Genomic DNA, 16,406 nt, shown 5'->3' on the forward strand with positions numbered 1-16,406 from the left:
CTGCTGGTTGCCCAACGGCATACGCGAAAACGAAATGCACGAAAATGCTGGACCAACAAGATAGCTCTCTACCAGCGGGTCCCATACAAAGTTTTGTTGAGGCACAAAACAGGGCAACCCGTGGGAGCTCAGGGGACATAGGGAATTTGGGGACAGTTTCCTGGATAAGAATGCAGAGTTGGGGAAGGAAATCAGAGCTGAGGGAGGATAATCTTGAACAAAGGCTTTGACCGGAATCTGTAAGGAAAACCCGCGACTTTGTGTCGCCGGGGAAAAGAAACCCTGCTGGGCATATAGCTTGGTTGGTGGAGGGCTTCCATCAGCATGAAGTCCTGTGTTCAGCCTTCAGTCGTTCAACCACAGCGGTTGCTAACAGGGTGAGGCTGAACTGGCACAGACAGTAGTGGCAGGAGATTCCGAACCCTGACCTAAAGGTGCTCCAGTTTTAGTGATTTCCATCACAGATCCTCCAAGTCTCGGCCTTTCTTACCTCGGGACTCTGGGAGAGCGGGGTTGGGGTGCGAAGCTCTGGGAATTCTGGGTAATTTAAGCAATGCTACCGTGTATTGAGCACTTTCTATATTCCAGGCACATTTGCCACACGCATTACAGCTCCTCCAGAACACTGCTCTCTACCTCCTTTAATAACCGTCAAAGGCCTCCGCTTGGCCAAGCTCACACACACAGCCTGGGACCCACGCTCAAAACCCACGCACTCAGCCATGCAAACCAGTTTCCCTTTTCCCTCAACATCTGCCCGTTAAGCCAAACTCATGGTCCTTTTATTAAATAACATTTTAGCTTTATTCAGTAGTTCGTTCATCTCTCACCCCAAGTCCATCGCTGCTCACATTTAGAATCTAGAGAGGCCACGTGGCCACTTTACCCGTTTCCACAGTCCTCGCCTGGCCCCTGCCTGTGGTCCTGCCTGCTCAGCGTGCAGATCTGGGAACCTGAGATCCAGGGAAGGATTTGTTCACGGACCGGGCTAGCTCTCCCGGAGCCGTCTTCCTGTCTGGTGGTGGTCACACCTCAGACTCGCGCGGCGGGGCGCGTGCGCGCTGGCAGCCGTACAACCACTGGATGACGCGCGCGTTGCGTTCCACCACCGACACCGTGGGGCGTCCGTCCCGCGCCGACCCTGCCGCCTCCGAGCCGCCGCCGCCGCCCGCACAGTCCGGGCTACCCGCGTCCCTGTCGCTGGATGTCCAATCGCTGGTGTCCCCGGAGCCGGGCGGCGGCGACGTTGCGACCTGAGGGCCGTGCTCTGCGCCCCAGCTCTGCGGAGAGAAGCGCTCGGCGCCCAGCACCTCCACCAGCGCGCGCTCCAAGCCGCAGTAGTTGAAGAATCGCTCTTTCTCCGACAGTGGCAGCGAGCACGTGGGACACACTGCGCGCTTTCCTGTCGCCTCTGGTGTATCCGGGGACCCAGCCCACCCCGCGGGAGCCCCAGGTCTCTCTGTAGGTGCCGGGCTGCTCGGGGCAGCGTCCCGGGTGGCACCCAGGAAAAGGCGTCGTACTAGCCCCTGGCCCTTGGCGTTCTCTTTGTTCACCGAAGCCTTGCAGTCCCTCTTCTGGCGGTAAAAGATAAGGGAGTCAGGTCTTGGCTGTCGCCTGCCGCTACCCCGGCGGGCAGGCCCAGGCGTTCTGGGCGATGCAGAGGCCCCCAACTCATTGCAGGGGTGTGGTGTCAGCGGTCCTGGTCCCCCGCGCAGGGCTGGCTCCTGACGACGTACAATCACCTGGTGCGTCTTGACGTACTTGGCTTTGTCGGCTTCCAGCCTCTCCACGGCGCTGGGGGTTCGTCCCCTCGAAGGTGTAGTGGGTGAGGACAGCAGCATCTTAACGGAGCTGGGCAGGTCAGGGCTCCATACACAGTTAAGGACGCACAGGTAGCTGAGGAGCAGCGAGCAATTCTCCGGAGTTCCTGGCGCCTGTGGGGAGAGAGGAATTGTCTGGAAGAGAGTAGTAGGCTGTTCCTGTTCCTTTCCCGCAGGCATTCCTGGGTAGAGGATCAGCCAGTTACCCCTCCCCCACGAACTGGTGCCATGCCCAAGGAGCAGAAGAGAGAACCTCCCTCCTTCCTTTACAGCATTGGGTGGTTCTTGGGGAGGGGGCATCTATGCTCCTTTGAGAACATCCCGACCTGGCCTCTGAACCATGTACACAAGACAAGCAAGCAGGACACTTGGAAAGGAAAATCAGGCGGGGTCCTAGCCCGGTTCCCGAAACCGGCCTTAACCGGAAAAAATACCTCTTCCCAACAGTGTAGCTTCAAACCCAAGACAAGGAGGCTCCCCAGCCACAGGCTGACTGCAGCCGACCCACCCTTCCCGCCCCCAAGCACCGAGGTCAGGGACATAACCATAGGGTAGAAGCCTCTAGGAGCTGCTGCCAGCTTCCTTGCCCAGGCCCAACAGGGCTATTCAGGAAGGAGAGGGAGGTTGTCCGCGGGCCGTATCAATCTGCGACTGCCAGCCACTCTATGCCCCTGCCAAGGGGAGTCCCAGAAAGCCTAACTGTAAACACCATTCCGTCCAACAACCCCCACACTTCCATTTCAGAGGCCAGGACAATGGCCTGGAAATGAAAGGGTTTAAACGGGTCCCTTTGAGAGTTAGGGTGCCACCTTGAAACCCAGATTTCTTGCCTTACTGTGCAGATCTAGATCAGCTTGGACTCCCTGCCGGTCTATCAGAACGTTTCCCTCTGAGGTTTGGTTTCTGATCTTGTTGTTCTAAAACTGGGCAGGAACCCCTCGTCTCACTTATCTGTTCCCTCCACCAATTCTTCTGAATAACTTCCACACCAGAAATTGGCCCTCGGGGTCCCTATCCCCTTCACATTCAAAGACCTCTGGCCTTTTTCCTTCACCCCCCTTGTGCTGCGGAAAAGGGCAGGAGGGAAGGTAAATCAAGAGCTGACAGTTTCCTTGTCCGCTAACAGAATGGGCCACCCACATGGTTTAACACACCCACCCCTGCCCTCCGATTTCCCGTTCCCACACAGCTGAGAGGGACTTACTGGTTCTGGGGACTGAGAGAACCTTGGATCTGAAGGTGACAAAGGAACAGACTAGGCAAGGGTGTGTGAAGAAGGGGTGTCCTCCACACTTCACAGAGGCCTTAGAGCAGAGACCCTGCCAACTGCGGGCCCCAGCCCAAGCAGTTACATGTTCCATAACCGCTATTCAGCATGGCCCTCCAGTAGGTGGTAAATCTAACTAGAGTGTGAATGGTTGAAACCTAGGCAGCAATAACGGTCTCCCTGTGCCCCGCTCTATTCTCTCGGGGACTATAGTAGGCAATGGGTCAGATTCCAAGGTCCCGGGAGGGCACTGAGCTTGTCTGACCTCAAGGATGGCCTCTGTCTTCTCCTTCTCTCTTTAGCCTTGAGCAGAGAGGCTATAAAAAGTCCCTAAACACAAGGACCAAAATAGTCTACCGTCCCCTGCCTGTTCCCTGTTTTCAGGGCTGGCTTTGATGTTTGACCACAGACAGCCCATCCTAGACTGGTAGCCAGTCTTGTCCTCTCTGCTCCACTGCCTAAACTCTCCCAGCCCTAGAGTTAGTAAATTCCAACTCTGTCCACTCCAGCTTCGGCTCTGAACACTGGTGCTTCTAGCTTCAGTAGCCTGGCACCAGTCTCCTTCCCATGCATCGCAAGTGGCCCTCCCACCCAGCGTTGGACTCTGGATACACTCACTCGTCGTCGGGTGGAGATGCTGAGTTGCAGTGGTCCCTGGGTATGCCCAGACTGAAGGCAGAAGGAACAGCGGGGACGAGGGAGTAACTTTGGTAGCAGCCTAGCCTTCCTCTCCACAGGAAAAGCGGAGAGCCTCCACCCCCTAGGTTAACTCTTGCTGACCCAGAGCTCCGTCTCAATTAACTCCTTCCTGACCTGACTTACATTAGTGCTGACAGGACCCGTGAGCCGTGTTCCTGCAACTTTACAGATGGTTAGATAAATAGTCTCTGCCCTGTTCAATGGTTGTCATGGAGCTACTGTAAACTTGAGCTGAAGAGACAAAACCCCAAACAAAGACCTTCTGCTCTGCAGCTCCCTCTGAAGTACCCATGCCCCGAGGTAGGACAAAGGGCAGAAATGGGTGCTATGTGGTTTGCCTTTTTCCCCCTCTGGCAGGTTTAGGCCTGTTTTATTGTGGGAAGCCTGCTCTTCCTAGAGGGGAGCCCTAGTATCTGCACCCTAAGGGTGGGTGGATACAGTGTGCTGCAGGTGTGCAGGGAACGTGAGGATTAAGCAAGAACTCCGGGGTACAGCCTTAAAGATGGCAAACAGAGTTAACGGGAAGGGGGCGATGGAAGAGATCTTCCAGGGCTAAGCCTCTATCCTTTGGCCGCCTACTTGGGGACTACTAAAGCTCTAACCTTCCCTTCTCTGACTTCATTTATCTCCAGGGGAAGCCCTATTCGTAAAGGAGCCCCCCCCCCCACCCTCTCAGCAGGTGAACGACCTAGCACCCAGAGTTCAAAAGACACTGGGTCTTAGCCTTTCTCCCAGTTGGGCCCACCCCCTACCAGCCCCACCACTTAGCATAAGCCCTCTCCCTCCCTTTTAACACTTGTAATGTTTGCAAGGCACATTTGCATCTATGCTCTCTGATCTCTTTTGAGCCCCCTCCCGTGGAACCTAGATAGGACTCAGCAGGGACAGTAACCCCACTTAATGAGGAAGGAAATTAGTAAAGTAGGAGGGACTTGCGCAGACCCTCCAAATCCCCTCTCTCCTCTGCCCCCACTGCCTGTCTGGCAAGATCAAGAGTCAAAGACCCCAAAGCTCATAGCCTGAGTAGGGGGCAGGGGGATGCTATTACCACGCCTGGACCAGAATGGGATGTGAAGACTCTAGGGCACACAATCTGTCTTGAGGCAAATGGAGCTAGCATGGAGGAGAGGAAGAGAAGAGAGTGTCTGGCTTCCTACCTGGGGAGCTTGCCAGAGTGCCCTGACCCTGTTTCTATGAAAAAACCCTGTACACAGCACTCCTGTGGACGGGTGAACTGTCCGCCACCCAGAGTTCAAAGGTCAGTCCTTTGGCCCTGGACCCTGAGCCCCTGACCTCCTGAGGGTCCCTGTCCTACAGTAAAGAGGGAGGGTTTGCATCCTTTATTTCCATAACAAAACTGAGTTGTCGCAGTGTTTTAGCAAATGCTCTCACACGTTCTCTGTCACAATCCATCTCCGGGACAATCTTTGGGGATTAGGTTTTATTGGTTTTCCTACTTAGAGCTGAAGAGATAGGCGGTCCAGACTGGGAAATGATTTATCCAAATTCCCACGAGGAGGAATAATAATAGCTAACTTTTGTTTTGTTTTGAGGCAAAGTTTCAAGTAGCACAGGCTAGCCTTGAACTTCTCATGCTCCTATTCCCCCCCCCCACACACACACACATCACCAGAGCACAGGACTTAGAGGCATTAGCCACCATGCCTGATGCAGTGGGTGGAACCCTGGCCCTGTGGATGTGAAGCAAGGCCCCAACTGAGTTATATCACAGGTGACTTAGTGAAAAATAAGTATATGCCAAAGGCGGCTCTGGTTACTTCACACGATGACCCACATATTTAATCTAGCGAAATGGTCCCTTCTGGATGGGGTACAAGCCAGTAACCCTGAGTCCTGAACATGAAAGGGTTAAGCAGGGGGAGGGTTAGGCGGGGGCCCAGCTGGGGTGCTGTCAATGGCAGGAAACCTGGCCTGCCAGGGGAGGATGGGACCTAGTGTCTCACTGAATCTGCCTCTCCCCCCCATCCCTTTGGTCTTAAACTGGCAGGGGGCCCTATCACAGCAGTGTTCTGGGGATCAAGGGCAGAAGCTAGACTACTGGAAGGGGTACCACAAAAGTCATCCTGATTGGATGTCTTCTTTCCCATGCTTCTAAAATGAGCCTGGCTCCCCCTCAGTACTCAGAGAGCAGAGACTTAGGGAGCCTTAGTCAGAGCATAGGGCCTTAGCAACACTCCTGGAGGAGGGGTCTTCAGTTGTGTGTGGGTGGGGAAGTTTTGAGAACCTTGCTCTGGGGGGAGAGGGGCTCCCTGTCTGAAGTGTCAGCGCCCCACGCCAGGATGCCAGTGGACAAAGTGTTCACGGGCAGGCACAGACCTTGGACCACGGAGCCTGAGCGGGAGCACATGGGACAGAGCTAATGGGGTGGGTAGCCTCTAGGTGAGAGACCCTGGAAGAGCTAGAGGGGGAGGGTAAGGCAGACAAAGAGAGGAAGGTGGGAGGTCATGGATCTGTCTGTGCGAAGAGGAGGGGGGCCCCACATCCCTCTGTCCAGCGGCCCTCATTTCTCAGGGGCACTCAACAAGGGCCGGATCCTCTCTCTCTTCTGGTCATGGGTCCCCTGGGAGATCTTTAAAGTGGCTCCTTCCGGTCCACTAGCGAGGACCTGGAGGGGGGGGGGGAGGGGAAAGCCAAATCTGAGAGCTGTTTCCTTCCTATATCCGAGCTGGTTCCCGGAGCACCTGAGCTGGAAACGGGCCTGAGTCAGAGAGAGGCGACTCCTCTCACAGAGAGTTGACGCCAGACTGGGAATAGCTCCAGTCAGTGTCAGGAATGGTGATAAAGGGCTGGAGAAGCCTTCAGACCTGGCTTCAGAGCCCGTGCCTGCACTGCCGCCGCCGAGGGGGAGACTCTTGTCTATTTCTCTGCGGCCAGCCACAGACCCCAGGCCACGGCCAGCCACACTCAGGCCTGCCTTAATTCAAATCCTGACTTTCTGCTTTTTCTACTTGGCCTCCAACAACAACAACAAACAACAGCAGCAACAACAACAAATGTGGCCTCTCTAGGCAGCCCTTATCAAATGTGGGTGATGAGACCTGGCTTTTTTTTTTTTTATTTGTAGTTTGAGGGTGGGTTGAGAAATCGCCAGCACTTTGGGTCGCTCTGGAAATGCTAGATGAATGTGACTTCTCCTTGGGCTCTCCACCAGTCAGCCATCAGACTTGGACTGATCGTGTGACCCTAGCCTTTTGTCCCTAGCCCCCAGCCTCACCCTCAGCTGCTGGCGACAGATCATTTGGGACACTTTCCCTGTGCTCTGGGGTCAGCAGACCGGGGTCACTAACCCTTGAGGAACTCATCAGGAGGGTGGCACCAAGATGGAACAGGAAGGACCACAGAGGGGGAAAAAAAAAAAAAAACCATCAGCCCTGCCTCACAGAGAAATGGACAAAGCAGATGACAGGGGGTGGGCCAGGGGCGATTTGTTCTGCCTGGGTGGGGTGGGGTCAGCTTCAAAGAAGGGATTTGAGCAGGGCCTGGAGGGGATTGGTGTTTGGGTCAGAGGACAGCAGGAGCTGGGTCTCAGGGAGGGCAAGAGGCTTAGAGAAGCCAGGGTGCAGAAAAGGTAGAGTTGAGAGGTGAGGAGGTTTGCCCTGAGGCAGGGACTCCGACCTGGAAGGAGGCCCCTTGATGAGCTGGTGGCCTTCCTCGATTCCAGAGAGCAGAGCCAAAGCTTCTCTTTCATTTGTGGTTTTCCATTTGGGGAAAGAATCTGAGCCACAACAATAGCCTGGCTCTGGTTGCTGCCCCTCAGAGGGGTGTGGCTCAGAGCAGAGCTAGGCCCTCAGCACCACTCAGCCAGGACACACAACGGGCGTGGGGGGTGGGTACTAGAGAGGGAGATGCCATATCACCGACCATTTATTCCTCTGAGCCCCTACACAGCTAGTGAGCAGTGCATAAAAGACCGACAAGATGTCTGCCCTTTTAGTGCAGATCAACTAGTATAGCAGAGCCAGGTACAATTGGCGAGTGTTTCCAGTACTAGGGACTGTGCAAAAAGAGTGCTTGATACTCAGTACCTCCCTTACTTACAAACTCCTTTGCAAAGTGGGAATTATTATTATATGAGTTTTATTTTATTCACTTTTTTGCAGTGCTGGGGACGAAGCCTAGGACCCCACAGATACTAAGCATTCAGAGAGCAATAATGGAGTTACCACCCTGGCCCTGTTACCCTGTTAACACAGGAGGTTAGTAACGCCTCCGTGATCACACAGGTGGTGTATAGGAGTTTACTTTTTCTTCATGTTTGCTTTCGTTCCCCCCCTCTCTTTCTTTCTCTTTTCCTGGCATATTAGCTGTAATACTTATTGCTGCAACAAAATGCCTTACAGAATCAACTTAAGGAAGAGAAGGTTTGTTTTGTTAGCATGGCAGGAAAGGCACGGTGCCAGGAACAGGAAGCCGCTGATCACACTGCAGCCAGGGTGAGGAAGCTGAGAGCGAGGAGAGAGAGCAGGTGTCCCGGTCCCTCTCTTCTGTTTATTCAGTCCAGGACCACAGCCTATGGACTGACGCTAGCCACGGCTAAAGTGTCTCTTCCCACCTCCATGAACTTAACCGGAAGGATCCCTCACCGACATGTCCAGCGGCGGCTAGTCTCCTAGGTGGTTCTAGATCCTGTTAACCTATATTAACCAGCAACGTTTGTCATTTGTGTGCGTGTATGTATGTGAGTGTATGTGTGGTGTGTATGTGTGTGTATGTGTATGTGTGTGTGTATGCGTATGTATGTGTGTATGCGTGTGTGTGCATGTGTGTATGTATTTGTGGGTATATGTATGTGTGTGTGTGTATGTGTGTGTGTGTATGTGTGTGGTGTGTGTGTGTGTATATATGTGTGTGTGTGTATGTGTGTGGTGTGTGTGGTGTGTGTGTGTGTATGTGTGTGTGTGTATGTGTGGGGTGTGTGTGTGTGCGTGTGTGTATGTATGTGTGGGTATGTGTATGTGTATGTATGTGTGTGTATGTATGTATGTGTGCATATGTATGTATGTGTGTGTGTGTATGTGTGTGTTGTGCACATGCTACTGCCTATGAGGTGACCTCTGAGGCTCACACTGACCAGTTTTTCTCTTCCGTGCCTTTAACACTTTGCCAGCCGCATGCCTTCTCTCTCCTCTGTGGAATTTAGATGCAGCGCTGTTTTTAAAGGATGGCGAGAGGTGGACAAGCAAATGTGAAACCGCCTATGCTTATTTCTGGAGCCGCTCAAGCCATGACATTGATGGTGATTTTTTGGTTTGTTTTGAGGCAGGGTCTCACTATGTAGTCTGGCTGGCCTGGAACTCACCAGGCCTCAAACTCACAAAGTCTCTCCTGCTTCTGCCTCCCAGCTGCCAGGATTAAAGGAGTTGGGCAGTATGCCTGACCTATCTTGAGGCGGAGTCTGGAGTAACCCAAGTTGGCTTTGAACTACACAGTCAAGGATGACCCTGAACTTCGGATCCTCCTGCCTCCTGAGTGTGTACTACCAGGTCCACTTCTATGCGATGCTGGGGACCAAAACCAGGGCTTCCTGAGTGCGAGGTAAACTCTACAAACTGAGCTACAACCACAACCCCTCTGAGGATAACCTCTCCTCTTACACTCTCCTTCAATCCAGCATCAAGACCCACTGGTTATCTTTAGAAAATGCCTGGACACCATGGCTTCTTATGCAGCTACATTCCCACTGCCTCAGGCCACATCATCAATGTCCTGGCCTAAGATGCTGCGACGGTCTCTCCTGAGCTTCACTTCTGCCACACTCATTCCCTGGAGTCTGTTCTCAATATAATGGCTACATCGGTACTTTCAAATATACATCAAACATATATGCCGTTACATAGGCATGCACGTGGACATGTGCGCACGCACATACACACACAAACACACACAAAATTTAAAACTCCCTATGGCTTTCCTGCTCAAAACGCACTCCAATAAAAGGCAATGTCAGGGGCTGTAGGGAATGCTCAGTGGTTAGAGCACTGGCTTCTTTTGTGGAGGACCCAGATTTGATTCCCAGCACTCCCATGGCAGCTCACCACCTCCTGCAACTCCAATTATGGGTGAGCCAACACCCTGTCCTAGCCTCCAAGGGCACAAAGCACACATGTGATACACTGTCAAGTAAGTTGGAAGACAACCATTCTAGAACATTGGCTTGTAGGTGAATTACTGGGGGGTGGGGTTCATTCATCAACACAGAAGACAACCCCGTGCTGGGGTGCACTTTTTTTTTCCAAAACAGGGTTTCCTCTGTGTAGCCCTAGCTGTCCTGGAACTCACTCTGTAGACCAGGCTGGCCTTGAACTCTGAAATCTGCCTGCCTCTGCCTCCCAAGTGCTGGGATTAAAGGAATGCGCCACCACTGCTGGTGGGGTGCACATTTTTAATCCCAGCACTCAGGCCTGGAGAGATAGCTCAAGGGTTAAGAGCACTGGCTGCTCTTCCAGAGGTCCCAAGTTCAATTCCCAGCAACCACATGGTGGCTCATAACCATTTGTAATGGGATCTGATGCCCTCTTCTGGTGTGTCGGAAGACAGCTACAGTGTACTCACATACATAAAATAAATAATATACATAATATAAATAAATCTTAATCCCGGTACTTGAGACGCAGAGGAGGACGGATCTCTGAGCTCGAGACCAGCCTAGTCTACAAAGCTACTTTCAGGATAGCCAGGACAACACAGAGAAACCTTGTCTCAAAAGACAAAAAACAAACTAAACCAAAACAAACCAAAACCCAAAGAAGCTAACATTCTTGGTGGCAGGCAGGTTCTCTGTGGCCTGTTGGCTCTGTGACCTTATCCCCTATTCCCTTCTTTCTCCCTGTCTTGTCCCCTTCAAATGCTCTTGGTCCCCTGGCCTGCTCTGCTCTCTGCTTTTGGGCTTTCTGCTTTGCTGTGGGATCTTATGTCATCCAGAAGGACATCTAAGAATAGATAAGAATTGTCTCAATCTTCTGACCCTCTTGTTCCCATCTCCCAAGTGCTGGGATGGTAGGCACGCACCACCACACCTGGCTCTTGCCTGCTCTTTGAACACACCACACATTTCTCACCACTTGGGGTTTGTCTCTCTTCTCCCTGTCCGATCTCCTGGCTCCTCTAGCTCCTTCAGTGCTATTCAGATTTCACCTTGAGGGCTGAACATCGTTCACTAGGGATGCGTGAGGGGCTGGGTTCCATTCCCAGCACTGTAGACTGTTCGTTCAGTCAGCTGACTCTTTGGTTCCCAGCACCATGATAGTGGCTTACAACTACTGTAACTCCTGTCCAGGGGACCTCTTCTGGCCTCCAAGGACACTAGGCATGCAGTTGGTACACATGCATACCCTCAGGTATGAATACTTATGCTAAGATTAAATGTGTATGTTTGTATATGTGTGTATGTATGTATGAATGTATGTATGTATGTATGTATGTATGTATGTATGTATGTATGTATGTATGTATGGTGTATGTGTGTATGTTTGATTTTTTCCAGACAAGGTTTCTCTGTGTATTCCTGGTTGTCCTGGAACTTCCTTTATAGACCAGGCTGGCCAGGCTGGCCTCGAACTCAGAGATCTGCCTGCCTCTGCCTCCTGAGTGCTGGGATCAAAGGCATACACTACCACATCCAGCTATATATTTGAAGAATACAGGAACATAGGAAGCAGGAGTCAGGCCAAGAACAGCTCACTCACCAGGACTCCATGGACCCAGGGAATCACCTTTGGGTTTTGCAGTACTGAAACTTCTGGTCCTCTTAAGGCTCCTCACGCTTTTCTTTTTTACTGAAGGTGTGTGCTCCTGTCTGTGTGTGACAATGCTCACAGCAGCGTAGGTGAGCTCAGAGGCCAGAAGAGGGCACCAGAGCTGGAGTTACTGATGGTTGTGAGTCCCCTGATGTGGGTGCTGCAAACGGAACTCTGGTCCTCTGCAAGAGCAGCGTGTTCTCCTAACTGACATCTTTAGCCCAGAACCCCATACTTGTCCATAGGAGTTGCATTGAACTACAAAGCTATGGCTGCCTCTTGTGTCCAAAGAGTGAAGAAAGGAGTCTTGACACCCCATCTTACCAGGCATCGTTGACTCTGGTTCTAAGTCGGGAATGCAGCCTCTGGGACTCAGCAGGGATGAGGAGGAATCTGTGGGGATCCTGGGTGCTTCTTGGAGTCCTGTGTTGATAACTGGTCATTGTAAACAGACATGTCATGTAACTCTGGCAGCAGCAGGGAATGGGAGCCAGGTACTCGGGCACTCTGACAGCATGAGGGCCTGCACTGTGCCACCCTGGGAGCCATGGAGGCTTGGAGAAGTTGTGAGGGGAGAGCTGGGAGGAGGGAGAGGGGCTGGGGCTGGGTCCTCCCACAATCCTTTGCTTCCCTCGGGAAGAGCCAGCAGCATCTGCAGCAACTTCTCTCTCAGTGCAGATGGTGGTGTGATCGGGACCAGTTTTCAAGGGAGGACTTGCCATCCACACATGGCCAGGCCCCTTAGCAACGTTACCTTCTCTAAGTCCACCGAGGCTGCTGCCGAGGTCACTCGCTGCCCAGAACAGCCTGTATTTGATGACCAGAGAAAGTGGGGTACAAAAGTCAAGCCACTTGATGTCCCTTCCTGCCCTCAAACAGACCGGGGCTGCAGCTCACTGGTAGAGCACTTACTAGCATGGATGAGAAAACAAAAACAAACAAACAAACAAACAAACAAACAAACAAAAACAAGCCGGGCGTGGTGGCGCACGCCTTTAATCCCAGCACAGGGATTAAAATCCCAGGCAGGCGGATTTCTGAGTTCGAAGCCAGCCTGGTCTACAAAGTGAGTTCCAGGACAGCCAGGGCTACACCGAGAAACCCTGTCTCGAAAAACAAAAACAAACAAACAAACTAGCGTGGATGAGGCGCTGGGCTCAGTCACCAGCATCCAAACAGACGAAAAGGAGCTGGGGATGAGCCTTCGTGGGATGAGTGAGCTAGATGCAGATCACGCTGCTCCCCTTTGGAGGTTTAAGATGCAGAGCGCCTGCCCCTGCATCTCAATTGACCATCAGGAGATAGCATCGCCCAAGTCTTGGTTAACCACACATGATAAATTGCCACCATAATAATATTGCTTCCAACGTTAACAAACCAGACCTGACAAAATCCACAGGCAAATTCGTGCAACTGGAGCGGTGCAGAAACTCTCCGGGGAGTGGTTTGTGCCTGAACACCCTGAAAGTGTAGGGTTATCCAAGCTTGTCCACCAGGGGGCAGGCTGCACCAGGCAGGACACCTTCCTGATTCCTCTTCAACTTCCCGGTCTTTTCCAGGACTTCCAGAGCTCTTGAGTCTGCCCACATGGCTGCCTGGACAGACATCCTTGATGTCCTAAGCCACCTGGAAGGGTTTAGACAGTTCTTTATGTGGATGCCGGGTGTCCAGTAAAGGTAGTTAACCACCACCACCAACAAGGCTGGGAACCTCTATCAGTGTTCCTTCTGGGAGATTAGGAGATGGCTTTACATCATATGTTGTTGTGATCAGTTAATCCCTGACATTTATTAAGCTCTTGAGGAGTGCTATCGTGTGACAAGACTTTCTTGGGAACATGCAACACACACATCTACTTGTCCCAAATAACGAGCCCACGGAGGATCAAAGTACAAATACCGCCAAAGTCCACCTTGGGGAACCTGTGGGTTTTACTGGAGTTGTTACATGAATATGGGTGAGGGGTCATTTACAGGAGCTGAAGTGACTCAAAGACAGCCCCATCACCAAAGCCCACCACAACATGGCTGTGAACCTGGAGCACACCACACAGCTTGCAGGCAGTTCAACAGGTTGGAGAGCATCCTTTCCAGGTTGCCTTAATGGGTCTAAACCTCTTCAAGGCAGCTCAGCTGGTTTCTGCTTCTTTCAAGCAGATGGACTGGTCTCAGAGTTCTCTTTGCAACTTGGCTGGTCTGAGAGTGACTCTCAGAAACTTGGCTTGTCTACTCTTAAGAAGAGGCTTAGTGAATCTGCTCAGTTTCAGGAACTTCCTGAAGCTATTTGAATTGTTTAAAGAGCTTCCCTGTAGGATGTAATGTTTGTCTGAGCAGGAACTGCTACAGAATATGTGCCAAGGTTGATACTGGGGGACCATCATCAGGCAGGCAAGATGGTACACACCTTTAATTCCAGCACTTGAGAGTCTGAGGCAGAAGGATTGTGAGTATGAGATCAGCACAGATTCTATAGCAAGACACTGGGTGACAGGAAGACTTATTTAATTCTACAGTAATTGGGACAGTGAATGATTGGAATGACTTGGAGTAAACAGAATACTGAAACAGAGCTCATTAACTTCTCAATTCAAAACATTTATATTTTTACTAATATATTTTTACTTCGCTTATTTTATCTATTAGTAAGAGATGTGTTAAAATGTTTTCCTATAGCAGACTGTCAGTTTCCCACTAAACCATTAGATGGATGTCATTTCAGAAATGCTAAATCTTTCTGGTGAATTACAATGAAATTTTTTTATCTTTATATTTATTTATTTTGTGTGTATGTGTATTTGTCTGCATGTATGTACTGCACCATGGGAATACCTGATGCCCACTGAGGCCAGAAGAAGGCATTCCCTGGAACTGCAGTTAGGAATGGTTGTGAGCCAACATGTGGGTGCTGGAAATTGAACCCAGGTCTTCTGGAGCAGCAGCCAATGCTCTTAACGGATGAGCCATCATTCCAGCTTTGAGAGTGTTTCTTTAAGCAAAATAATTTTTAAAGCCATGTTTCAAAGTGCCTTACACACAGTAGGGCTTGTTTTTCCCTTTGCCATTTCTGTACACTGGGCTTTATCTGTTCCAGGGTGGTCATGGACAAGTGGTTAAAGGCACTGTAAGGCTTCTCACAGGACCAGATGTGGTTTGTTGAGTGTGAAAACCGACCACTCCCAAGGACCAGATTCTGAACCCTGTGGACCTGGCCGGTGAACATCTCCATGGAAGATGCTTTCTGTATCCAGCCTCAATCCAGGTGATCGGAGATCTTTCCCTAAGTGTCATGGGGATGGGGTGAAGAATAAAGACATCTACATACTGAAATGTGACTTATGCCGTCTCTGATCCTAGCTGTTTGAGAAGGCTTATCCTTCCTCCCTCCCTTCCTTCCTTTCTTCCCCATTTTCCTCCTCTTCTTCCTCTTCCTTCTCCTTCTAGACAGTCTTACTAGGTAGGTAGGTGTTCCACCATGCTCAGTTGAGATTTACTAAACCTCACTATCCTGGAACAAATTTATTTTGATATGCCAGGCGTTGGTGGCACTCATCTTTAGTCCCAGCACTCAGGAGGCAGAGGCAGGTGGATCTCTTAAGTTCAAGGCTAGCCTGGTCTATAGAGTGAGTTTCAGGACAGCCAGGGCTACACAGAGAAACTCTATCTCAAAAAACCAAACCAGCCAACTTACAACAACACGCACATAAGGCTCTCACATTTTGATTTCTTTTCCCATTCTGTGGTTTGAACCCAGGTCCTGGGCTGGGCCAGTGTTCTCACAGTGAGTCATATCTCCACCCCACCTTCCTTTTTTTTTTTTGGTTTGTTTGTTTGTTTTCTTTTTTCTTTTCTTGAGACAGAGTCTCTCCTAGACCAGGCTGGCTACAAACTTGTTAGGTAGCCAAGCTAACCTTGAACTCCTGCCTCACACGCAGTGCTGGGATTACAGGTATGCACAGGGCACTGTTTGCTTTCTCTGCTGAGGATTGAATCCCACCCAGGCCCTTGAACATAACAGCAAGTGCTCTGTCCTCAGCATCCCCCCCCTCCTATCCCTGCCCTCTCTCCCTCCCCTCCCCCTCCCCCTCCTTCTCTGGACTTGAACCTGATCCCTCATGCATGCAAGCTAAGCATTCCTACCTGTGCTCCATACTCGCAGCCCTCTTTCTCTTCCCTGAGATGGGGTCTTGGCATGCAGCCCAGGCTGACCTCTAATTCGTGACCCTCCTACGCATGTGCCATTGCACCTGGTTTCATGCAGAGCTGGGGCTCAAACCCAGGTCTTGGTTCACGCTGGGGAAGCAACTGAGCCACAGCTCCAGACTCTGGCTTTTTAATTTCCATTTGTGAATTGTCTTCCTCAGCTGCGGGAAGGGTCTATGTGGCCTTCCTTTGTGACGGTCAGTAGTCGTTTTCCAGGAATGGGCAGAACCTCTGACTTTCACGGCAAGAGTTAGACCCAGGTCACTGACAATGATTCATTGTTACAGAGACCCTTTGAACCCTTTGGAGCCCATGCACTTAAAGGAAATCCTGTCCTCTAAGGCCTGGGCCTAGGCTGAGATGTAGGCCTAGATAAACATATGATTTAGCTCCAAAGATCACACACACACACACACCACTGGAGCACAGCATCACCCACTGGCTTCGAGAAGAAAGAGTAGGCAGGTGTGGGCTCATCAACACCATTGATGAGATGAGAGCCACAGGGCAGAGGCTTTTCAGCTTCAAGAAATCGTACCCTCTGAACTGGAAAAGGCAGGGCCAGGAGGGTTTGCCCCTGAGCCAGCTGGAGAAGGCCTGGCACCTTGGCTAACTCCAGTAGTTGTTATCTGTGTATTCTGACAGGTGGACCCTGACAAGAAGG

General features: G+C 51.4%; 1 protein-coding gene and 1 long non-coding RNA gene across 6 annotated transcripts; one reads left to right on the plus strand and one right to left on the minus strand.

Moving 5' to 3' along the window:
• Window positions 1-777: 777 nt before the first annotated feature.
• Grrp1 (glycine/arginine rich protein 1) lies at window positions 778-15,872 on the minus strand. Of its 5 annotated transcripts, XM_006539198.3 has the most exons (5): window positions 15,680-15,872; window positions 12,927-13,169; window positions 12,298-12,350; window positions 11,868-11,978; window positions 778-1,934 (listed from the first exon to the last, which is right to left on the minus strand). In XM_006539198.3, exon 5 carries the CDS (start codon window positions 1,839-1,841, stop codon window positions 1,026-1,028), a length of 816 nt encoding a protein of 271 aa, XP_006539261.1. In that variant the 5' UTR covers window positions 1,842-1,934; window positions 11,868-11,978; window positions 12,298-12,350; window positions 12,927-13,169; window positions 15,680-15,872; the 3' UTR covers window positions 778-1,025. The 5 variants fall into 5 exon arrangements, with proteins under 5 accessions (XP_006539261.1, XP_006539262.1, XP_006539263.1 ...); XM_006539199.3 differs by lacking the exons at window positions 12,927-13,169; window positions 15,680-15,872 and having other exon boundaries at window positions 11,868-11,966; window positions 12,298-12,507; XM_006539200.3 differs by lacking the exons at window positions 11,868-11,978; window positions 12,298-12,350; window positions 12,927-13,169; window positions 15,680-15,872 and adding an exon at window positions 3,025-3,758.
• Gm42325 lies at window positions 6,433-14,963 on the plus strand. The gene is made up of 3 exons (XR_881491.3): window positions 6,433-6,831; window positions 7,908-8,003; window positions 14,634-14,963. It is a non-coding gene; the product is annotated as a predicted gene, 42325 (long non-coding RNA).
• Window positions 15,873-16,406: the final 534 nt, after the last annotated feature.

This window comes from Mus musculus, chromosome 4, assembly GCF_000001635.26.
Source record: "Mus musculus strain C57BL/6J chromosome 4, GRCm38.p6 C57BL/6J".
Classification (NCBI taxonomy): Eukaryota; Metazoa; Chordata; class Mammalia; order Rodentia; family Muridae; genus Mus; species Mus musculus.